At 29.5% G+C, this 25,818-nt stretch overlaps 2 protein-coding genes across 4 annotated transcripts; both read right to left on the bottom strand.

Moving 5' to 3' along the window:
* Positions 1–11,023: 11,023 nt before the first annotated feature.
* On the bottom strand, positions 11,024–12,188 carry LOC100573240. Of its 3 annotated transcripts, none has more exons than XM_016802943.2 (4): positions 11,915–12,188; positions 11,670–11,699; positions 11,493–11,596; positions 11,024–11,419 (listed from the first exon to the last, which is right to left on the bottom strand). In XM_016802943.2, exons 2-4 carry the CDS (start codon positions 11,678–11,680, stop codon positions 11,109–11,111), a joined length of 426 nt encoding a protein of 141 aa, XP_016658432.1. In that variant the 5' UTR covers positions 11,681–11,699; positions 11,915–12,188; the 3' UTR covers positions 11,024–11,108. The 3 variants fall into 3 exon arrangements, with proteins under 3 accessions (XP_016658432.1, XP_008181206.1, XP_003243276.1); XM_008182984.3 differs by having other exon boundaries at positions 11,024–11,414; XM_003243228.4 differs by having other exon boundaries at positions 11,493–11,699.
* Positions 12,189–21,003: 8,815 nt separating this feature from the next.
* LOC103308855 (M-phase inducer phosphatase-like) lies at positions 21,004–25,354 on the bottom strand. Its single transcript, XM_008182992.1, has 4 exons — positions 25,351–25,354; positions 25,103–25,271; positions 24,853–25,038; positions 21,004–21,280 (listed from the first exon to the last, which is right to left on the bottom strand). The coding sequence occupies exons 1-4, from the start codon at positions 25,352–25,354 to the stop codon at positions 21,004–21,006; spliced, it is 636 nt and encodes a 211-aa protein (XP_008181214.1).
* Between the last annotated feature and the right edge of the window lie 464 nt (positions 25,355–25,818).

The following is a 25,818-nucleotide window of genomic DNA, read 5'->3' as shown; positions in this document are numbered from 1 at the left end:
TATGTATATTGCCAAGAATTTATCAAATAACGGACTTCTCACAGTATACATTTTATTACCATTTCATAATTATATGCGTTGGACCTTCTCCCCAATGTGGCCTATGCTAATTGTTGCGAACATTAAATAATAGTGATCGCTTTCCCAGGGTCTCGTCTCAACGCTGAGATCGTCTCGATATTATATGTGAAGTAATATATTATATAATATCATATGTAGTATGATATTATAGTTATATGTATAGGAGTTGAGTAGGGTCCGTACGTAGCAATGCATTCGACAGAGCCAAACATGGCGTTAGACGATGAGCAATATTTAGGTATGTGTGTGTAAAACTATGCTAGGTGCATATAACCAATAACCAATAACCTTGCGTACAAAGAGGTGTATTTTGAATAATGTTGTGTTGGTACCATATTCAGAACTAAATATTTATTATTTTTTTCATAATTTATAAGAATTTTTTAGAATCAATATTTAGAATACCTACTCCAAAGCTCCGTGGTACGTTAGGAACAACACCCTTCATAACGAACCCAGAATTCCTACTCAATCTATACTTGCTCTCACTAACTATAAAAAAATGTACGGTACCTATTCGTTTAGTATGTGACCAACCACCAGACCAATAATATTAATTTAAAATCAGTCAGATTAAAAATCATAAATGTATGTTATTTTATTATATAAAATAATATTTCACTCCAATACTTTAACCCGCTCAAATACCCTAATATCAAACCTCTCTTCTTTTACTATCCCGAGTTATCCTCCTTAAAACGTAATTGGCCACGCGACATCACAAAGAAATAATTAAGAAAAACAAACACACAATAAACATCTAACCAAGAGAAAGTAGCGTCGTACTGTTCGCTCCCTTTAATCAAGCTGTCAAGCCTTGTTCATTTTTTATTTATATATTATTTACTGTATTTTTTTGTGCAAAGAAAATATTTTTTTATAAAAAAATATAAAAAAATAGGTACTCACTAAAGTATTGTTGTATTCTAAGTATTTAATGAACACGTTTATTATGAATAAACATTATAATTTGTAATAAATTTACCATAAGATCATAAGACAATATTATACGTACTTGATAGTCTCGATTTTTCATCATTGTGTCTATTACATCGTTTTTAATTTTCAAAGATCTGGCTAGAAAATTATAAACATAAACCAACCGTTTATCATCCAGTTCTGCACTGTCTCCACTTTGCATCTTTAAATGCGAGTAAATAAAAAATAACTTATTTCAAAAAGTTATAGTTTAAATTCATAACAAAATACATAAATAACTATAAATCTGGAGCTTAGATCACAATATACATTATGGTTTATTTATGAGCTTAGGTTAGTTACCTTGGTGACTATAATTGCTATATCGAAGGCTGTTGAGTGGATGTGTGAACAATTCGATGCAGTAACCCATCACTCATTCAGTTCTTTTGTAGAAAATTACAATACGGACTAAAGTTATGTAACTATTATAAAAAATTCGATTAATTACTATTTTGAATTTTTATTAACATTTCAAAGTTTTTTAATGGGTAAATATAGGCAATTTTAATAATTATTAATTTAGTAATTTAATACACGTAGACACTTAGACTATATTATTATAATATAATTGAAATATATTAATATCTATATATTTATGAAAAACAACATAATATTACAGTTACCTATCAAAATATGTTTAAAAATGTATGCTATTTAAAGACATGGCGTCTAATAGGAAATAGCTGAACTGACCTTTAAAATTTGTTGTGCAATATAATAACATATTGTACGAATATATTGAGTGCTAGGATTTACTATAGGATGTGGGCATGTGGCTATTATTTAATCAAATCATTTTATGTATTTTTATTACATATTTCTTAATATAAATTATAATGCATTTAACATAAGCCATTAAGTACATTGGGTATATATTTTATGTATAATTATATTTAATATTAAAATATCTGTTAAAAAAAAAAGTACCTACTTGTGAAGTAAAGTGTTATTATTTTAATAAAAAGTATTTTACTATTTTATTGTGTGTGTGTGTGTGTGTGTGTGTGTGTGTGTGTGCATTTTAGATTCTGAGCGGAGTGAGGAAGCTATTGGTTTTACAATGGGGTTTATTTTTTATTTTTTTTTTTTTATATCCTGTTTACAAAGTTATGATTTCAACATATAGTAACTTATTTTTTAGCAAATTGGATCAATATGGTACTTTAGAAAGGTAATTTTTTGATTTTCTCAATAGTTATTAAATGCCACGGGAAAAACCACCGAAATATTCCGAAAAAACGCAAGAAATGGGATTTTAATTTCTAACACTTTTTTTATCACCATAGAAACGAATAAAAAATTATAATATTATAATATTAATTCAACTTACATGATAAAATAAATAATAGCAATATAAAATATCCAGACCACGGTTATCTACCGAGTAGATAACCGTGATCCAGACTGACAAACCGTGTCCACTCAGAGTCGTTTTTCTTATAAAATGATATTAAATCATTGAATTCAAATCTAATACAATCCATTATACAATGACTCACTTGTAATCTACTGTACAGCAGAGCGACATCCACTTACCTGATTTATTTTATTTTATTGTATGTTCAACAATATCAAAACTGAAAAAAAATCACGATGATTTTAGATTTGATAAATCGTAAAATTAATTAGGTAAAAAAAAAATTTTATATTTATATTTTTTGTAACCATTAAAATAGCATGTTTAATGTTTTTTTTTTTTAAATTTATTTTTCTGTTATAATAACTGTTCGTAGGTTACAAAATGTTGGTGATCCGTTTCTGTACTCGAACGACAGGACGCTGTGGTACACGGCCATTACTATATCCTATAAGATAGCCATTGACTGTTTCGAATAAGGTCAATACCATACATCAAAGAGTCTCTACTCTCTATATACGTCAATTTTCAATCCATGAATTATATTGATAATAATAATTATTTTTGTAAATTACACAATAATAAGGAATCGGATTTTAATGGCCTTAAAAAAACATGCCCAAAAAATGCTATTATAATTATGCATTAAAAATTCTTAATAATGTAGGTACTAAAAAATGCACTAAATTTTTTTCAAATAAATTCACACTATACAATAAAATTACTCTCAATATAAATGTATGTCCAACCGTTATACATCAAAAAACATCCCAATTCCCACGTCTAATACAGTCAAATATCTGGGACTCAATCTTGATTAACTTATGGAACAACCATATTATACTAATCAAAAAATTGACTATCATCACCCGTTTGCATATACTCAGTCCTCTTATATTCAAAAATAATAATACCGATCTAAAAGTCAAATTACTAATTTACAAAACATTCCTCAAACTTATATGGACTTATTGTATACAGACATACAGCTATGGGGCTCAGCAAAAGTGTACAATATAAACAAAAACTGCTATTGTTACAATATAGCGGGAGACATGTATTTCATTTTCAATATTTTTGATCCAACAAATAAAATTATAAAATTAAATATTAAAATTATTTTGTCCTTATTAATTTAATTTTAGATTCCGAGTTAAGAATGAACGATGTGTGTTTTTTTTTCTGTCTGCCTATCATCAAATATTTTTAAAAATGCTCAGATTTTCGGAATCAATATCGTTTTAGAAAGCGTTAAGAAAAACAAAAAAATATTTTGACACTTGTTGAGCTAGCCTTGAGAATTATCCATACATACTAAAATGTTAAAGTATAGAATTTCTATTAATCGATTTTTAATATTTTGTTGTATTTCCAAAAATAATAACCGTAGAAACTTTAAATTTTTATCAAAAGTTAAAATCACCATTTTCTATACATGGTAATATTTTCAAAGAATTTTATATCTTTTTGAGTTATTTATAGCCATAAAATATTTTTTAAATGTTGTAAATTATTTTTGAGTTATAAATTCATAAAAGTTTTTTTTTGTCATAATTAGTTATTATTATAGTAATTTTAATAGAAGGATACCAACAAATTTTTCGACCTCTATCAAAAAGAAAAATTTCACTGGAAAGTTACGCTATTTATAGCCATGAGATATTTTCGATTTTTATTAAAAGATTGTTTAACTATTAAATTTGATTATTTATATAAGTATGCTAGGATGACACAACCAGGGATGGCGTTACCTTTTGCGAGGCCCAAATATCAAAATGTATATACCAAATAAAACAACTTTTTTTAATTAACTTAATATAATATTAAAGGCATCAGGTCTTCCAAAATATTGATTCTAGTTACACCTATAATGTGCCACATTTTATCTACCTGCTTCGTATAAAATATTTATTTAAATTTTACTAACCGGAGATTGGGCCGTAAATGTGTATAGCATAAAAATATTCAAATATACCTATAACTTTTATTAACTAATTATTATTTTTTTTCTAATACATACAATTACACGGTAGAAGGGGAGGGGGGACATTGTCACAAATATAAGTGTCAAAAATAAAATATAATTGATTTCCTCCTCAATCGGTAAGTAGGTTTACAATATAAGGGTATAAGATTTAGTAAAATATTATCTATCTTATCTTTTTCTACATTTAATACATTAAGACTACAAAATTGTACATCAATTATTGCATGTACATATTATAATCATGGTAATTGCTTAGTCTATATCACACCTTTTGAGCTTTGAAAATTGTATATTGTTTCACTTCATATTGAGACTTATTGTGCAGGTATATTACTATCCAATATGAATAGAGATCATTTAGATGAGCATAATTACTTTTTGCATCTTCCTAATCTTCCGAAACAAAATATTGAGGATATAGATGAAGTAGTCAACGGTAAGTACCTACTTTCTTACACATCAATTTGTATCATATTTTTTTAATATATAATAATAATATAAAATTAAATAAGAAATTAAAATAGAAATTATTACATTCAGTTCAATTGTATGGCGTATATAAGGTATTACATTGGAATTATCTATCAATCACATATTTATTTTCACTATATTTCTACAGTTCAAGAACATATACATTAGAATGATTGTATAATTGTTATACGATCATTCCTGGTGTTATACTTAATTCTCAAATATTTGTGGACAATTTAAATTAACGAGTTCCTTTTTTAATAATTCCAAATAAAATAAAAATTCTTATTTTACCATTATTGTTTTTTTTTCGTATTATGCATACTTCTTTAATTTTAGATTCTAAGCGGAGCGAGGAAGTTATTGTTTTTATAATGGTGTTTATTTTTATTTTTATTAGATTCTGAGAGGAGCGAGGGAGCTATTGTTTTTACAATGGTGTTTATTTATTTTTATTTTTATTTTTATATCCTGTATACAAAATTTCTTCCAGAAGGAGTGTTTCGATTTCAACATATAGTACCTTATCTTTAGCAAATTGGATCAAGATGGTACTTTAGAGAGGTCATTTTTCGATTTTCTCAATAGTTATTTAATGCCACTGGAAAAACCACCGGAAAATTACAAAAAAACGCTAAAAATGGGATTTTAATTTCTAACGCTTTGTTTATCACCATAGAAACGAATAAAAAATTATCATATTTTAATATTAATTCAACTTACATGATAAAATAAATAATAACAAAATATAAAATATCCAGACTGACAAACCGTCTCCGCTCAGAATCGTTTTTCTTATACAATGATATTATATCATTGAATTCAAGTCTAATACAACCATTATAAAATGACCCACTTGTAATCTACTGTACAGCAGAGCGACATCCTGCTTTTTATTTATAATTTAACTACAAGTAGGTACATATTTTATATGTTTATGCAATATATAATTATGTATTTTGAGATTTTCTTAAAAATTAAAGTTTTGGCTAACATATGTCGATTGTCTTAACGTCGATACTCGATAACAATCACTAATTAGGAATATACAATATACACATTAAAAAAATACATTTTAATTTCAATTTTTACATACTTATCTGTGTAAATTATTTGAACTAGAAAAGAACGAACAATTTTGATATTTTTCCTTAAAAAAAAGAACTAGTTCATTTTCTCGTTCTTTTTTTATAAAAAAGAATTCGTTCCAAGAATCCGTTCCTTTTGGATCTCGTTTCTTCCAAACACTGCGTATAACACAAAGTTATATAACATAATAATATTTGAATTTGACGGCGTATGTATACTACACTTTTCGTAAATATTTATATAGATATTATATTGTAATTAGATATATAAAAATTAGCTGATCCTGTGTATTTCGTTGCCTGTTAAATGTACCAACTCTACTATGACTCAAACTTTGTTCAATTCGTTATTTAATATTCGGTGTATTGTGTTCAAAATGTATCTTAATTTTTCTGTCGCATGGAATAAAAATTCTGATTCGCAGCAGTATATTATTATCAGGTAGGCAATCTATATTTTCATCGTAAATCTCAAAATCCCTGTTTGATCACTTCTATTAATTGGTCGTAGCGTGATATTATATAATATATAGCCTATAACCTTCATCAACAAATGGACTAACAACACAAAAAGAATTTTTCGATTCAAAGCAATAGTTTCTTAGATTGACAAACAAACAAACTCTTCAGCTTTATGATATTAAGTATAGATACGGTGGGTCATCGGCGTCATAAACGCGATTTTGAAGAGTATGAGCCGATTTCGCGTACAAAGCGCATATACCGCATTTTAAACGACCAGTGTTGGGAATAGATAACTAATAATTTATCTAGATAAAGATAAAGATGACTGTAATAATTTTTATCTAGATACAGATAAAGATAATTATACTAAATTTTATCTATATAAAGATAAAAATTTACTAATTTTTATCTAGATAAATATGAGATAATTTCATGTTTAATTTTGAAAATATTCAGGATACCTACTTGAGTCTACAGGTAAAAAAAAATTCATATTTTAAATTTTTTTAAAGCAGAGGACAGAGATCGTACAGATCGGTTAAGCGATAACTGAAATACCGGGAATTCTAATAGGGTTTTATAAATATTAAATTGTTATAAATTACAATTATTATAATATTATTATGCTTGTGAGTCCAATATCCGTGAATGTTGGTTTATTTTTGTCGGTTTAAAACAATAATTATTTTTTATACTTTGTACACAATTCTATGAAACGGGTATCAGCTAATGAGACCATCATCATTCGGTGGTGGCCGGCAGGTAGCAAGGATAGATGTTTTTACTTTTGTTATTATTAGTTGTTCTTACAATCTTACCTACTACATGCCCATTACATATTTCTATTTTTGGGTTTTCTCATTGTTTACGATGTAAAACTCCAGACTAACAATGAATATTAATAAATATTAAAATCATGGTATTATAATGCATATTACTAAACGTGTTTTCTAGAGATGTGAGTGCTGTAAATTTACCAGGTAAAATTTTACCAATTTTTTTTTACCGGTAAATTATTTTTTACCAAAAAAAAAATTGTGTGACCCCTCTAATCAAATGAAATCACAAACGCCTAGTCTGAATCGCAAAGAAATATCTTTTTTATCAACTTATACTGTGATATGACGGTAAATGGGGCAACAAAGTGGTGATACGCTGTATCGGCACATTATCATAGATTATAACAGTTTATAAACATAATATAAAACTGTTAACCACGGTCTTAGAAGACCGTGCTGTTAACATTCTGGGGTGCGCGTTCGAAAACTCAACTCTAGTTAACTCTATAAAAAAATAGTTCCCCAACTTCGTTCGGGAACGCAGAGTTAACTCCGTACTACCCGTTCGGTAACGCCGAGTTGTTAGACTCCGGGTTAACTCTTTGACCCCGAAAAAATAGGTAGGTTGTTTTAACTGCACTGATAATAATGCTTATCTACGAAGATAACAAAATCAAAATTATTATATGATTACGAATTTTCATTTTTCATTACACTTGCGACAAATATTTTATACCTTAAGTCCTAAACCTGGTTGTTATATTAATTCTGCGATTTTGGTTTGAACCATCGACCATGATTGTATTATATTTATTATCATGGTTATGCTATTAATAAAATATGTGCTCATACTGCATTTTACCTATGCAAACAATAATATTAATGCGTAATGCCTGACACCACTAAGCTAAAAGTAAATATATGCGTTTTGAGGTGTTAAGAGGTGTCTTAGAGTTTATCCATGGGCGTTATTGGATTCTACAGTAAAAGTTATTAAGATTCATTAATTTATTACTTTATTTTGTTAACATGATAAAAATAACAAGATGATTCAGAAAAAAATATTTTTCTCAACTACTATATTGTTGCTTACTGCCTTTTGGCTTGGGAGGGCAGAGTCTATGTGATTCGGACACAAACGGTGTGAAAAAAGATTAAACGGATCGAAAAAACGAAAAAAAAAATCGATAAAAAGAAATTTGGAAAGGTACGCGCGATGGCGAACGTTACGAACAAAATACGAATATAAACCACGATGACATAGATTTTTAAAATAAGATCGGTTCTGAAATATGAAAAGTGCGTGAAAAAATAACGGTGGGGGATAATTCTCTTTGGACGTTCTACTATGGAATGCCAAGCGCCCAGCGGAGAATGGGTGAAGATCCTTGGCACAATACTTATCTGCAAAAAAACAAATAAAATATGAAAACAATTAATATTAACCCGAGGTACTATCAAATAATGATATGAATAATTCTATCGGTGCCTAGCGACAGCTGTTATGATATATGATTTATTATTTATTATGATATATAAAAAATGCAGTTTAGTTCCAAAGCGATTTTTTCGGTTTTTTTTTTTCCCCCCAAAATGTGTGTTCTAAAGCACTGAATACAAAAGTCTATTTCAAAAATTCTCGCAAATTATTATTTTGGAAGTTATATCTTTCCAATGTTTACGATTTTACGCATTTACGCATGCACTTTGCTTTCCTACGTTTTCGTATTGGATTGTCACCTCTTATTAATTATGTTATTTTATCTTGTTATAATATTATCTAAAGTAGTTTTGATGAAAAATGTAGATTAATATATTTGTGACCAATGCGTGTCCTACTTGAGGTTGTTTTACACAAGTCGGGGGATATTTTCGATTTGCGGAGCGTAGCGACGAGTGCCGATGCACGCGTAGTCACTGCCGAGGGATATTGTGATATCAAGCTGTGATACTCTGTAAATTTTGGTTTTAATTTACGAGTTTTTGAACAGCAAATACTATAGTTAAAATCTATTTGCATATTTCCATCTATCATAAAAAACATACAATTTAAAAAAAAAATCAAAAAGTTTTTTCGATGTTTTTATTGAGGATATCACGTAATTTTGAAAAATGTACTGTTTTATAGTTTTTTTGATATAAGCGAGCATTTTTGAATTAGACTTTAGTATTTAGTGCATTAAAACACACATTTTGGGGGAAAAATAACTGAAAAAATCGTGTGGGAACTAAACTGCAGTTGTTCCATAATTATGTATAACTAGCCGACCCGTCACAGCTTCGCCCGTGATTGGTTGTTTATTTTGCCTCCAGACGTTTATATGTATAATTTTTTATTCAAATTTTATCGTTTAATGTGATCGGAAAGTAAACATAAAAAATGGTTAATGAAAACGTATTGAAATGTTTCTATTATAGCGGTAATAATGATAAATATATTTTTATCAAAAATAGCTGATCCCGTGCACTTCGTTGCCCGTTAAATGTAGGTACCAAATCTATAAGACTCAAACTTTGTCAAATTCGTTATTTAATAATCGATGTATGGTGTTCAAAACTTATCTTAACTTTTCCGTGGCCCAGAATAAAAATTCTGGTTCGCAGCAGTATATTATCAGGTAGGCAATCTACCTGCGGCAGATCGTGGACCCCGTGCTGTTTGTACATAAGTGTATGATTTAACTCTAAAGTATCAAAGTTATACAAAGTTTATCATTTTTACTTAATTCCACCTACGGTGGATTAGTATGATCCATCAATACAAAATCCTAACCTAACCTAACCGTACTAAAATCCAATGAATAAAAAAAACCAAATTTAGTCCTTATATTAAATTAATCTATCTTCTTTCTAGAGGTCTAATCTACACACAAACATTCATACCAAGCTGAACCCGTGCTAGCTTGTACCTGATCTGCCCAAATAAACAATGGAAACCAATAATAAATAAATATTAATTTCTACTGTAGACTGTAACCAATGGCAACTATTTAAAAAATAAATAAAAATAAAATTTCCAATTTCCATCGTGAATCTCGAGATCCCTGTTTGAGCACCTCTTTAAAATGCGAATTTCGAAAAATCCTTTTTTAGTGCGCCTATACATAGTAATAAGTACATTTACTGAAAATTTCATATCCATAGCTTCAGCAGTTCCGGCTAGGCGATGATGAATCACCCAGGACAAGTCTTTTTATATATACAGATATTGTATACGTAACATTTTAACATTTTTGTATGTTTTTTTTTTGCCAATATAAACACCAATCACAATTTCGAAATTCGTGAAATTTTCAAACACTAATTATTACGTATTTTCAATAATAACACGTCATAACAGCTGTCGCTAGCCACCAATGTCATCATTCATATCATTATTTGATAGTATCTTGGGTTAATATTAATTGGTGCTTATATTGGCAAAAAAAACATACAAATATGTTTAAATGTTACGTATACAATATTATACCTATGGTAATAATATTTCAACCAAAGCACTCTTATCCCATTAACATAAATGATATAATAGTATAATACCTAGTACTCTTGGAGAATATAGTTAAAAATTGGTGATCTAATAATATCTATAAATAACATATTAATTGTATTAAAAAAAATTTCAATGTTCCACGCTTTTGTGAAATCCTTTTTCATGCTTCAAACACTAGCAATAATAAAATATTATAAACGATAAAAATATATTAAGTACAAAAATATACCGTATCTGAACGATATAAATTACTGTAGTTTCGAGTCCATTTTGTGACCGGTCTAGCCGCCTATCGGTGACAGGCGATTTTTACACAGCATCAAATTTTATCGTTAACATTCAATTATATTTTATTGGTCGTAAAGTGTTAAAAGTAAATTTTCGTTTTTTACATGATTCAAATATCAAATCATGATAATATGGTCGGATATGACATCCTGGCAACCATAAGCGATGCTATGAAGGCGCACAGCTCCGCAGACCCGATAAACGATGTATGACCGTTGGATGGCTTGAAGAATATATTCTTGTTACAATTGTTTTTTTTGCAAGTCTTGCATGATTTATTATTATAGGTTACTTTAAAGGTTTTGCCCTTATCGTCGATAGTCCTCTCAATTGATACACCGCATGGATCATCAACATCATCCGTGCAGCCGCGTACTACGCCGATAGTTATAGTAAACGTAATATTATTCCAATTACCATTATTAACCTTATCTACCGCCGATTAGAGTGGGTACAGAAAAAAAATCAATTATGGCCGCCTTATAATATTTTAATATAAACTTACCTTCTTCTTTGACCTTGATCTCGAGCGTGGGATTGAACTCGATCTTGGGCTTAACCTCGAGCGGGAAATGGGCCTGGGCCAGGACCTCGTAACATCTTGTATTGCTAGAACATTTTTGTGATGTCAATTTAGTTTTTGATTCTAATCTTCCACATTTTGTTATGTCTTCAAACTTACATATGTAACATTGCTTCACGGCACACTCGGCTATAATTATGCATACATGTTAATATATTACAATGAATCCATCATATCATGAAAACAAGCATAAAAAACAACACTACAATACACACTAATTATTATCGATGCAAATGCAATATATTATTTGGGAATACTATTCATAAGCACGTTTATGTATGTTTATATCAAACCAGGCATTTAGGTAGGTTTACGATAAAATAGTTACAAAGTGTTATACTCACTCTGAACAAAAAATCCGCTCAAAATCATCGTAGCGACCACTATTATTACGGCGGAGGAATTCATATTTGTTTTTAAACGATTTAAAATAGTTTTAACCAGTACACATATAATTATTATTATTAAAACTGTAAAATAAAATGAATATTTTCTTATAATATTTTCCAGACATTTTATTTCTCGGGTGACCTTTACCCGGCTAAGCTTCGAGTAAGACTCACTAATGTCACCTGATGTGTATTTAGTATCCGTGCATATTTTATACGGACAAACATTTTTGATTTTGCCAGGTTATATGGGAAATGTCGTATTTATTTTTAATTACAAATATTTTAGTGTACTTTTCAGCCAGCTTATTATTGTTTTGATTTAATAATATTGCGCTATTGTAGTTTTTGAATGTAGTTAAAACTAATAACGCGGGTTCTCTTTTTAGACGATCGCAGTTATGGGTTGAACTATTTGAATTGTTTAACGTGTTATGAGCCTAAAATGTACACACGTAACTACTACTAATATTTTTTGGCCACCTTTTAAGTCATACAAAGTAATTATGGGTTATTTTTAAAATTTTACAACATAATATTATATTATAATATAATATACTAGGACTATGCGGTTCGCCAATTGTAAGAAATTGAGCTGAGCGAGTTAAACACACCAAAGCTTATTGATATATATATTATTCATTGATGGTAGGTATACGACATCGATCAAAACCACTTGTTGGCACTCAGCAATGTCCACACTCCACACTATCACCGTGCCAAGTTTGGTCGAGATCGGTTAATCTGTTGCAAAGAAGTATGTCGTTTAGTAAACGGCAATCCCGCGTATAAGAGTTTCGCCTCGCTCAGCTCAATTAATTATTCCACAGTCACTTTCTGTAAACATTTCACGATAAAAAATGAATCTAAAAATTGATATTATTGAGACCTAGTAGAATTTAAATTGTAAAAAAACAATATGTAATAATATATATTATTGTGCCGCATTGTATACGTTAACTACTAAATACCCAGCTTCAGCTACAATGCCTACATTACAGCATACATTTTTTTAAAGTCATATAAAATATGACATATATTATGTATTATAATTTATTATAAATACAGTTAAGGTGAAATTATAAGAATAAAAATCAAAAACAATTACGCAATTTTATATAAGACTAATGTTAAACTATATTGTTCAACACATTTTTCTTATAGGTACTTTGCTATGAAGTGATTATTGCAGTACAAATAGGTACGAACGGATATTTACTGTCCATATTTGCTGATGATTGTTCGAAAGGGTGGTGGCCAAGATTAGCTTCGCACCTCGCGGACGATCGTCCGCGATAAAGGCATACCAATGCCTTGGTCCTTGCCAGACTATATTGGTAGCCAGACACTGGCGACAGTCTACTGAGGACACTTCAGTACCACGGGAGTGAGCGGAGCCCCGTCGGCAACGACGCCGCTCACCGCGGGCGTCCAGAGGTTGTTCACGCCCCTGGGCGTCCGTTGCCGGTAGGAAATCGTGGGGGCAGTTTTCATACGAATACTATGTGGTTAAGTCAATTGATGCTTATTTTAAGTTCTCGCTGACAGGCGAAAACCTCTGATGAACGGCCGCCACCTTCCGGGGGCGCGAGTCTCCGGTTCGTTGTCGGTTCCTCTCGGGTGTCTAGCCGCTATACCGGTGTAGTATCACCGGAGGTTGGGTATTACCAGAAATACTCGGTGTGGAGATAGCACACAGCCGGACCAGGCGAATTCAGGCGGCACTCGGCCTGTCTTCTTGGTACGGGACCTCGGTCCCGGTGCTCGTGGTCCTCAGACGACGCGCGGCCGGCATACTGGGCCACCGTACGTCGGCCGTGAACCTCCATGGCTCTTGACTAGCGCACAGCGCTAATATAAGGTCCTCGGTTGTAGCCGCAAGGCATCAAAACCCGGGAGTCTTCGTGTCCATATTTGATATAATATAAGGCAGCAACTTAAATATACTTTTCTATATAATAACTATTCGTCTTAAATATATTTCACAAAATATATATTTTATAAGATGATAACTAATCGTATTAAATATATTTGGCATAATATAATTTTTTTAAGATACTTAGAAAAAATATTAAATACATTTAATATAAAATATTTTTAAAATATAATCATCTTACAAATGCTGTGTCGGATATTCATTATCGAAGAATTATTTTACTTCATATATATTATAGGTGAGAATATAATAATTAAATATTAAAACACAAATATGTGCATTTACCTATGATAATGATTGATAAATATTCAAATTTTACCAATGTGAAAAAAAATCTATTTCAAACTTTATAAATTGTTTTTCGTGTAGATTAAATTAATTGTGAACAACCCACTTAGACTGCGTTATAACTTATAGTATTTTATTTTATAATACAACACGGACTTTCACCCAATTTAAAAATTGTACATTCAAGGGTCCTGGTAGCGATTTTTCAAATTTTCCGCAATTCTATGAAATTTGAAAATTAAATGTTATATTTTAGTTGCCACCTCAATTATAATACTTTTCCGTTAATTTACTATACCTATTTAGGGGGGAGGTTTTATAGGGTGTATTATATCGATCAAAATACACTTTAGAGGAAAAACACTCACACCTCGTAGATTGGTCCGATTTTTGTAATTTTTGTTAGGTAGAGGAAGATTTTTTTACAGGACGCATTGTACTTCGATTTTTTATTACATTGCTCAAAATAAAAAAAAATAGAAAAATTAATAATAATAGATTAATTTCAAACATAAGATTTAAAAAAATAATTTAGAAAATCCAAGTCCAATGCGCCCTAAAAGAAGTCTTCTTCTAACTAAAAAAAAAAAGAACGGAAATCGAACCAATTTACGAGGTGTGAGAGTTTTTCCTGTAAGGCATGTTTTTGAGCATAAAAAAAAGTCACGCGCAGGTCCTTTAATATACATTATTGGAACAATAATTTATTTAACTATCATTAAAGCAAGAAAGAAGGGTATTGATTTGCTAAATACATGCGGTGACATAGGGGCTCATTCTTACCAGTGGCGCCCCCTCTGGCTTTCCTCCGTAGGTGCGTGTCAGTAGGGGGTACCATACTGGATATATATTTTAAAAGTTTTAACAAGCACAATGCCCGGACAATGTTAATTTATTCCAACTTTGCCCTCGAATGTATTACTTTTTTGTTTACGATAAAGATGGAAGGCATTTTGTAAATTTTGGAACAAAGTCTAACGGGGAATAGTAAATTATTTCTACATGGAAGAAAAATATAATATTATCATAGCTATAGTCCGTCTCACGAAAGAACGGGCATATAGACTGATTCGATTGGTGCGTGGACAACCACGTGATCACGCTTACAATGGATAGTTGGTAGGGGATGCGCAGCGGCGAACGATTTTTGGTCGGCCGCCGGTCCCGTTCTCTCGTGAGACAGACTATAGTAAGGTATCTATGTAATTATATTCAAATATTCAAATATGTACATTTCATAAATTTTATGGTTCATTAACTAAAAAAAAAATATTATATTATATTTTATATAATATTATAAGTTATCATAAAATACCATTTTTTAAAAAAAAAAGAGGTTTGTATATTATGTTATTGGCAATATGAATAATCCGGTATTTACCAAAATACCTAGGCATCATATAAAATACCAAAAATCATTCGAAATTATACATAATACGTGCTTTGCCTATGTATTATGATGTATAATTCCAACGTGGAGTAGGAAATATGATAAAAATAAACAAAATTGGGTAGGTATCTATCGCCTATAATAGATAATTGATAATAATTACCAACGACTTTACCTATCGTTTATCGTAAATGCGTGTGCACGATTTGACGCAATAAAAATAAAAATTCTTATCATACGATAATAATAATTCTGAGAAACTATATTGACGTACGTATAATTTTATTACATTATCGTCATTTTCGTGTCTCGTCGTGGTGTGGCATTATGAAGTCAAAGTTTTATGACAAACCGCTTACGAATCGTAAAAATTAGCTAAAAATGCTAGTTTTTTTATCTGTTGAAGAATATAATGAGTTAATGGAAATCATTTTAGAACTTACAGCTAGACTAAAGAAAAAACAGCCTAAAGACCGTTTAGTTAAAAGGTAAGAAATTCATACAAGAAAAAAATTACTTTTATAAAATACGACCAACTATTTTAAATTCTGAGCAGAGTGATGAAGGTATTAATTTTAAAATTATGTGTGTTGTACACGATAAGTAGTCGAAATAATGTTTCGATTTTCAACTTGAAGTATTGTCTTAAATTTTTTTTCTAAGCATTTGAGTTTGAACTTTGATAAAATACTGAATAATCACAAGCTTGCGATGCACACTTGCCCACCTTTTTTTTATTTAGATTTATTTTTATTAATTTATTTTTGTTGTGCTGGTTGTACAAGGAAAAACGAAACATATATTTTCTGTAAATGTTGACAATGTTGTGTTGTATTATGTGCCCAACAGTGAGCTGTTTGATGTTTTGCAAACCACACACGTGTCAATAGGACACGGTGGGCGTGATCGAATGATCAAAGAATTTGGTAATAAATATAAAAATATAACACGTAATGACATAGAGACATTTTTGATTTTCGTGAACCATGTCAACAAAAACAAAAAGGCTCGAAAAAAGGAGGAGAAGTTAAGCCAATAATATCTTCTGACTTTACTTCCCGATGACAAGTTACTTCAACACTTCTGTGAACTTTTAATCCATCAGTACCTACCACGTATACAGCATACAATAATACACCATCTTAAATACCAATACCCACAGCACTGCGACGTACACGCATTTTTGTGACTGGCATCCATTTATCAAGACTGGGATCAAAACTTACGCGATAGTTTGGCATTCATAATTGGTACTATAAAAAACCGTTTTTTAGTCAAGTGGAACTTGAAAATGTTCAAAATATGTACCTATAGGTGGTAGGTACGCACTACGCGTAATATTATATATTATATAAAAAGAAGAACCGCTGCCATAAATTTATCTGTAACTGTTTCGACAGTTGTGTCCGGTATGTGGGTACGCGATCAATAGGGGGAGCCAAAAAGTCAGAATGGTCAACGAATTTTTAGCAAAACATGGCGTTGGAGTGCGATTATCGGTTAAAAAAATCAAATTAATATTTATCGTCTTTTTTTTATTGGCATTTGTCAGTATATTATATTGTATATTATTTTTATATTACCTAATGTCCAATGATACGCTGTACATTCACAAAGTCTATACTAATTTATTATCGTTTTAGATTTTAAGAGAAATAAAATAAAATATTATTTATTAGGTACGCACTCGAAAATATTTAATAAATACTACTACATACATATTATTATAATATGAATATAAATATATTGTACAATACGTTTAGCTGCAGTGACTGGTGTCACGCAAACCCTTAACATATTATTATTCAACTCTCTAGTCTCTAGTATAGATTTAAAACGTTATGATATAATATAGTATAATGTGTCAAGTGGTTGATGGGTAGGCAAGAGGACTTCTAGTTTCTTCATATTTGTCTAGAAAGTTCGTAGAACAATTTGAGTGATGTATAAATATGTTTCATTATACTAGTAAGTTGCACTGAAAATTTGTCAGTTTGGACAAATAAGAAAATATTTTGATCAAATTTAATGTATAAAATGTTGGTCATTGACAAAGTAAGAGCATACATTTGGAAAATTGAATATTTAAAAATAGTATACTACGCTTAGCATATTGGTCGATTATCTGGCTGATAACACTATGCAACACTTATTAATTGTTATAGCAGGTTATGTTAATTGCTAAATTGTTAATTTTTCAAGTTTATATAAATTAAATAATCAAACTGTCTTTTTTTTTATATTTTTGTTTTTATATTAATTGTGTAATTTAAGTACCAAGTCATATTATACATTTTTTTAGAGTAGGTACATTTCAAGTGCATATTTATTGTCTTTTTGGTGCATAAGTGCATATGTTACGGGCAAAGTATACAATTTGGGCATTTTGTACAATGCCCGGGCGTATATAAAATGCACCTCACATATCGGGCAGGTTAGATAATAATTAGTAATAATATATCCGTAAAATCCAGTCAAAATTTATATAATGAATAATGAACACTATAAGATTTATATAATTAGAAATATCACGATTTCACACGTACATCGGTCGTAGCCTTGATCACCTAAATTAGAACATTTTCGTGCTGTCTCTCGAAGTGAAATTCTAGTTTTTGGCACATCACCGACTTCCAGAAATCTCTCTTTGCAAATTATGAATTGGTTTCTACTGTACAAAGTTGAAAGGCGGCCTTCTTTAGTCCCGATTTCGTACATATTATACCTACATATTATTGTTAAGTGTTAACTGTAAAAACAGAATAAATACATAATAAAAATTATTTTATTTTAATTTAATTTTGAATATTAATGAAAAAAATAAAATATTTGTAGGTACCTGCAGAAAGAATAACTCCAATAATATTTCTAAAATCACAACGGGCCCTATCGACGTCTGGAATCTTAACTGTTACCGACTAACCAACTTAGCCGGAACGAAAATGATTCTCAGAAGCTTGCTTTTTGAAGTTCTGGCCACGTAGTTCATTTACAACCTGACTTCAAATTCATGACCATTATCCGACTGTAAATGTCTAATAATACATATTAAGCAACTTCCTCGGCACGTTTGTATTTTAACGGTCGAAGTAGTACCTACGTATTTTGTGAGGTGGTCTTGGTAAACCATTGTAAACTTATACCTACTCACCATCAGATTGTTCTTGCTCTGATCTTGCTTGATCTATAAGGCCTATCTGACAGGAAGAATTCATCTCAGAAGATATAATTTGTTGTATCACCGACCCTTTCTTGGCAGTGCTTCCCTTTTTTGACACGACTCACAACTACTAAGTATAGCACATATGCATATAGCCTATAGCAAATATGATTATAATCATATATCTAGTGATATTTTTGTATTTTGTATTTACCTCATGTTCCATTCTGTTTCGACCACTGTGTCCAATCGGTAAATGAACATCATGTATAATATCATATAACTCTTCATGATGTACGTAATATTTAATTTCGTTCTTCTCAGTTACTGGCACAAATGCACAATTAACTTGTTAACACATGCAACTTTTAAAACGTCGTATTTTTTTAAAAATTTTGTTTTCTTTTTCGATTGAATTATTCTTTAATTTAATTATATGCGAAGTTAAATCATTATATTTCAACATCGTAAAAGATAAAGAATTTGAACCTTTTTTTATAACAAATCATTTAAATCTGCATCAAACTTTTCAATTTTTGAATTATTACTTATAAGTAGAATGGCACGCAATTGAACTGCACTATAAAGACACTACTAAAGATTCGTGGTTACTAAACAGTAATTTGTACGAGCAATACAAACAGTAGAATGTCTTATCGATAGTGGCATTATAAGATAAACACTCCAATCATATAGGTACCTATACCACATATATAATATGTGGACTGCCTAGCCGATAAGAAAAAACAAAATTATAACTAATACAAATGTACAGATTATCCGTAATATCGCTGGTATTTTAACTATATATTTTACAGATATATTATTATTATCTAACCTGTCCGATATACGAGGGGCATGTTATATAACGCCCGGGCATTGTACAAAATGTCCGAATATTGTAGAAAACGCCCTAATTATATACTTTGTCCGTAACACATACATATTTTTCGGTTTATAAGTACTAGAAGTCCCCAGCCCTAGTGATGGCGGTCACTGTAATGTAGACATGTATTTATGTATCTACCTTTGTGTTAAATTATCATTAAAATAGGATACGAAAAACAATTCTGAAATCTGATCGAAGACTGTCTGTCACCCTATAATATTACCAAATATATCTTATGTAGGTAATTATTGCTATTAAAGTATAATTTATTTTACTAGTACCTAAACATTAGTAGTCATTAAGGTTAGATTAATGTTTGGGAAAAAATTGCATTTAAAATGTCATTTATATGTAGGTATCTGGTATACAATAAACTATTTTACTTTAAAAGTTTAAAGTATAAGTACCTACCCACAAATAATATTTTTAAGTTATCGCAAAGTAACTAGAATTGTTACCAAACCTTCCAGTTCTTTGTTTAACAAACGCTAAATGCGCGTTTGTATTTAATCTTAGCTACATTTTATTATTTCATTTGTTTTTTGATTAATAAACGACTTGCGTGCTCGATGTGTTTAAGCTCTCTTAAACGAGTCGATAAACAGATTCTTTAAAAATTATTATAATAAATATAAAAAATTATAACTAACAGCCAATGACAGATACATATATCAAAATATTATATAATGCACATAATATGATCCCATAACAATTAATATTTCGGACAAAATATGAAAAAATGAAATTAATTAAATACAATTATTTTAAATATTTAGCTTTAATATGAGTATATAAACATTTTACTAATTAGTAATTACACATAAAAATGTAGAATACAATAATATGGGAAACGAGATATGAAAAAAAAATTAACAAATCCAATCGGTTTTCATTCACTTATTCTAATAATGCATTGAAAAAATTAATAAATCCTAAAAGTTTTTTTTTTTTTTAAATGAAAAAATGAAATTAATTAAATACAATTATTTTAAATAATTAGCTTTAATACAAGTATATAAACATTTTACTAATTATACATACAAATGTAAAATACATTATACAATAGGGGAAACGAGATATAAAAAAAAATTAACACGTTCAATCGATTTTCATTTACTTAATTTAAAAATTCATTGAAAAAAATTAATAAATCCTACAAGTCTTTTTTTTTAAATGTTAACACACCAACAACAAGCATTTTTATTTTTTAGTTTAATGCTACACAAAAGTTATACAAAATTGCATCAGTTTTAAAAGAGAAAATTATTAATTAAATGGTTAAAAAGAATAAAAATAAACGAAAAAAAACAATCAAATACAAATCTAAATATAAAAAAAAAAATCTCAAGACTTATTTACACGAAAGAATGCGTAAAAGCGATTAATTAAAACTCAATCGTTTGAGAGTTTTTTTGCCAGCTAATAGTGAAGTTTCATAATTGTGGCAAGCTTTTTTTTTTGATTTCAAACCAAACTTTCTTAGTTCTGAGGTGTAGGCAGGATCATACATTGACCGATAACTAGACGGCACACATAGGCAACTGTGTTCACTGTAAAATTTACAGTATCCACCATCAAGCAAATAAATTTCTGGATAGTCCAAGTAAGGATAGCACATACTATTATTTTCCCTATCTGCGGTACGCAGGTATCGTAACCTACAAAACAAACAAAACGGGGTTTATTAATTCATTTCTTTGGTTTACTTAGAAAGAAAAAAAGGTGGGTAAGTGGATGTCGCTCTGCTGTACAGTAGGTTACAAGTGGTCACTGTATAATGGTGGATGGTATTAAATTTAATGATACAATATCATTGAATATGAAAAACGATTCTGAGAGGTGACGGTTTGTCAGTGTGGATATATTATTATATTTTAATTATATTGCTGTTACTTATTATTATATGGTAACCGGTAAGATGAATTAAATTTTATACGATTACAACAAAATAACTAAATTCGTTATTCTTGGTTATTAATTAATATGTAATTTTCTCCAAATTAGAACATAAAATAACTATAAAAAAAATTGTTTTTATATTTTTGAAATTTTTTGGTTACAGAAAAACCTTCTTACTTCGCACCTTATTGTAAGTTTTCAATCTTTAGTTATAAAAGTTGGACCTTTTATACATTTTTAACTACAAAATCATTTTTTAATTTTAAATTTGATAAATGAAAAAAATCGAATTTAAATGCTTGTAAATAAAAATTGTGCCTATGTATTTTTAATATTTTTCAACTGCTATTTAAGCAATATATCAGGAGTCTTGTATTACATTTTGACGCTTTTTGGCAAAAACAAATAACATTTTATTGATATTTATAGAAAAAAAAACTTAAAAATTGAAATTTAAAATTGTGCGTAAACAGCTCAAAACATGTCAAAATATTTTGAAAATTTTATCAAGTATAGGAATTGATAAAATAAACATATGATATAAATCTCAAGTGTCTAGTGTCTACGGTTTTTCGTTTTTGAATTACAACAAAATAACAAAATCCCTACATGAAAAATCGAGTGAATATCCAATCTTGTAAAAATATGAACTTCAAACGCTCATAAAAATGTAATTTGAATTTCCGATAGAGATTTTTTTTTTATAAAATTAGACAAACTTATGAGAAATGTTATATTACATTTTAAAATCTTAGTTTTGAAAACAAACATTTTTTTGAATTATCAACTCAAAATAATTTGCTTATTTTCAAGACCGTATTTTGTCAAGATTTGAACTTTAAATGCTTATAAAAAAACTGTGATTAATGATTTTTTATTCCTATTATTTGATCGAACGCGGTAATGTCAGAAACTGCTAGTTCGAATTGAAGAATTATTTTTGAGTTGGCTAGTCTATTAATTGTCGAGGAAGGCTATAGGCTATATAACATTACGCTACGACCAATAGGTCCAACCCGTGTCCAAAACAGGGACTTTGAGATTATTATTATTATTATTGTTTATAAATGGTTGCTTTTAGTTTTAATAATAATGATTACTATTATTAATGCGATAAGTCTCAACAAACTCTTCAGCTTTATTATAGTAGTATAGAAAATTAAATTTAAATTTCTTCGCAACAATGTGATCGTTGCTATAGTTTTGACTGGTCCAGCAGTTGGTCAAACGGTGCTACCCTCGCATACCAATGATTCCCAATGATTTGAGTTTTAACTTTAAAACAATACAATTTCCCGTTAAGTTATCGTATGCAATAACAATTAATAAAGCACAAGGCCAAACATGACTGGCAACAAACGGTTTTACACACGGACTATATGTCGCGTTATCAAGATCAGGTTGCGGAGAAAACCAGTGTATTCTTCTACCGCAAGAAAATAAAACTAAAATAATCGTGTATGCAAAAGTTTTTACTTTAAAATAAACACTGCACAAATACAACTAATTATATAAATACATACATAATAACTATAATATAATATTTGAGTTGATAAACTCGCCCAATTACACGGGGAAAACTATATTCAACAATTTAAATAACGAAGTAAAGAGTTTAAGAGTCTAATAAAAAGTGTATGTGGGAGTCGATCCAATTATACCTATGATATTATTAATAAAAACCAAATAAAAAAATAATTAAATAAATAAAGAAAATAGTTAGTGATCTTGATGATAATGTGTATATCAATGAAGTTATAAAATTGTATGTAACACAATATCTTATAATAATATGTACCCATACCTAACATTATATATTTAATGCGTTGTGTATAATTATTTAAATCGTATTTTTATTTGTTTAAGTATTTTACTATAAAACATTAAAACGTATTGTAATATCGATGAACTCCGTATACCAGATACGACCTTATAGCTCAGTTGGTATACGTATCAGCTATTATTAATGTAATTTATTGTAATTGTTTGTTTTTATAATTAAATCTGTGAGTAAACTAAAGTTAGAGAATTTGAAGTTAGAAGTTAGAAGTTAGAAGTTCGAGAATTTGTGATCGTTCATAAAGTTTTGTTTTGAACGATTTGAATTGTTTTGCATTACCCCATATTTGTAGCCCATAAGTCCACACTGAGAAGCTTGATGCTTAGTTTAGTGTATTAGTGTTTTAATTGAGCAAAGATGTTCGTTTGAGGCGAGTTTTTTTGTTTTGATATGGAGTGCCCTGGTAAGACTGCGGTCAATGGTCAGGCCTAAGTACTTCACAAATTGGGACAAAGGAATTGGAATGTTACCATAAGAGAGACTTCTGGGCAGGGAGAAAGATTGAGAGTGAAAGTAGTGAGTATGGATTTTATGTGGTTGACTTTGACTCGCCATTTTTCATACCAGACAGACATTAGGTCAAGGTGATTTTGAAGATTCGAGGAAACAGTGTGTGGGTCTTCATGAACTGATATAATCGCCTTATCTCCTGAAAAACCAGCTACTGACGAGAGGTCTGTTACATATAATATATTACATAGTATTGGAGAAAGAATGCAACCTTGAGGGGCTCCCGCATTGGTATTTGCAATGTTTGAGAAGCAAAAACCAAACTTGACTTAAAAGTGATGAACAGTAAGATAAGATTTGATCAGTAAAAAGTATGATTGGGGAAGAAAAAGTTTTAGTTTATATAGTAGCCGCTCATGCCAAGCCTTATCAAAGGCTTGATGTGAAACATCAAAGAACACGCACGAGCAGTATTTATTTTTTTTTCGTGACAGAAGGAAATGGCATCGACTAATCTATGTGATTGATGTGTTGTGGAATGAGAGGCACAAAAGATGAATTGAGTGTTAGGAAGACGTTAAAAGCAAAAATGTAAGGCATTATTATTTTTAAAATGAGTCTTAAATTTTTGCAAAAAAAAGCAAGAGACTAATAGGTCAAAAGTACCAATATACTTAACTATAATTTAGTGTATATTTCGCAATGAAAATAATAATAAAACCTTATAACTTAAAACCTAAAAATATTGTTCCTTTGGTTATTCTTTAATATCATTAGAAAATAATTGCTTTAATAATCATTTTAATAAATCATTATTACTAAAGTCAGGCCTTTTATGTCTTTAACGAGTTTAATATATATCACCTAATATTTTAAGATTATTTCTTAGTGTCATTCTAAGTTAGTAAGTAATTTCTTACTACTTGTCAAGTTGAATACACTCAAAAAATAAAAATTTAAACTTTATATGTCAACATAATTTAAAGTCTATTATATTAAATTATAAATAATAGAATATTAAATTCATAACATTTTACTCACAGACTTGGGCCTCTTTTCGATGAAAATTCACAGTGAAATATCAAAATATTTCTCTTCACATTAATTTTGTCATTTTTATGAGATTTTTTACACAACTTGTCTTCAGTATAATCTTTAATTAGTTGCTCATTAGTAAATACGTTGATTGCTCCTCTTATATGACCACCTTCATATTCATAGGGATATCTACAAATAAAATTAATAAATACAGAATACAATTCAACTTACAATAAAATAATATTTGTATTACCTGCAATCTATTATCAGATAAGAATCGACACAATCATTGAATGTGCCATCCAATAAATTAGCTAATACATCATGAGATATACTACGGAGATCTGCATGACGACCAAGCGATAACAAAGGCAATATAAATGATTGACTAAAGTCACCGATTAAATTTGATTCATTATCCTCTAAGAAAATAAAAAGATAATATTATTAAAAGTTGTACAACTACTGTGTGATTTAAATAATAGAAACCAAACAAATTACTCATTATTTATTTATTTATTTATTTATTTGGTATTAAACGGGGAAGGCCCTGTTACAATAAGATAATTACAATATAAGTATGGTGGAAATGATATACAATACAATATTAAGATAGTGAAGTAGTAACATTGTAAATACAAGAATACATAGTAACAATAATAATTATAACAACAAAAATAATAATATTATAGCATGCGATAATTACATAACAACTTAAATGAGTGGACGTTTGGTGAGTTGAATAATTCTATTTCATGGTTATTTACGGTTTACTTAAGTCTGTTGCAGGGAGTGTTATTCGCATAGTTGGTAATCTGTAGTTTTAAACGAAACAAGTTTTTTGATCGTGTATTACGAGTTGGGGTATTAAAAGATAAACGGCTTAAGAAATCCGGGCAGTCTATATCACCAACCAAAAGTTTATATAAAAACATAAGTCAAGAACTGTACGTCGCTGTTCCAACGTCT

Source organism: Acyrthosiphon pisum, chromosome X, assembly GCF_005508785.2.
Source record: "Acyrthosiphon pisum isolate AL4f chromosome X, pea_aphid_22Mar2018_4r6ur, whole genome shotgun sequence".
NCBI lineage: Eukaryota > Metazoa > Arthropoda > Insecta > Hemiptera > Aphididae > Acyrthosiphon > Acyrthosiphon pisum.
The sequence above is the reverse complement of the archived record's forward strand: the minus strand, read 5'-3'. Positions and strand labels throughout refer to the sequence as shown.

Excerpts from the sequence above, each read along its gene's own strand:
- LOC103308855 (XM_008182992.1), bottom strand. Across the intron at positions 25,039-25,102 it reads TATCTGATAATAGATTGCAG|ATATCCCTATGAATATGAAG; the intron begins GTAATACAAATA and ends TTTTATTTGTAG. Across the intron at positions 21,281-24,852 it reads TCGAAAAGAGGCCCAAGTCT|GTTACGATACCTGCGTACCG; the intron begins GTGAGTAAAATG and ends TTTGTTTTGTAG.
- LOC100573240 (XM_003243228.4), bottom strand. The coding sequence starts at position 11,978 with ATGAATTCCTCCGCCGTAATAATAGTGGTCGCTACGATGATTTTGAGC. Across the intron at positions 11,700-11,914 it reads GAGCGGATTTTTTGTTCAGA|CCGAGTGTGCCGTGAAGCAA; the intron begins GTGAGTATAACA and ends GCATAATTATAG. Across the intron at positions 11,420-11,492 it reads GATCAAGGTCAAAGAAGAAG|ATAAGGTTAATAATGGTAAT; the intron begins GTAAGTTTATAT and ends AATCGGCGGTAG.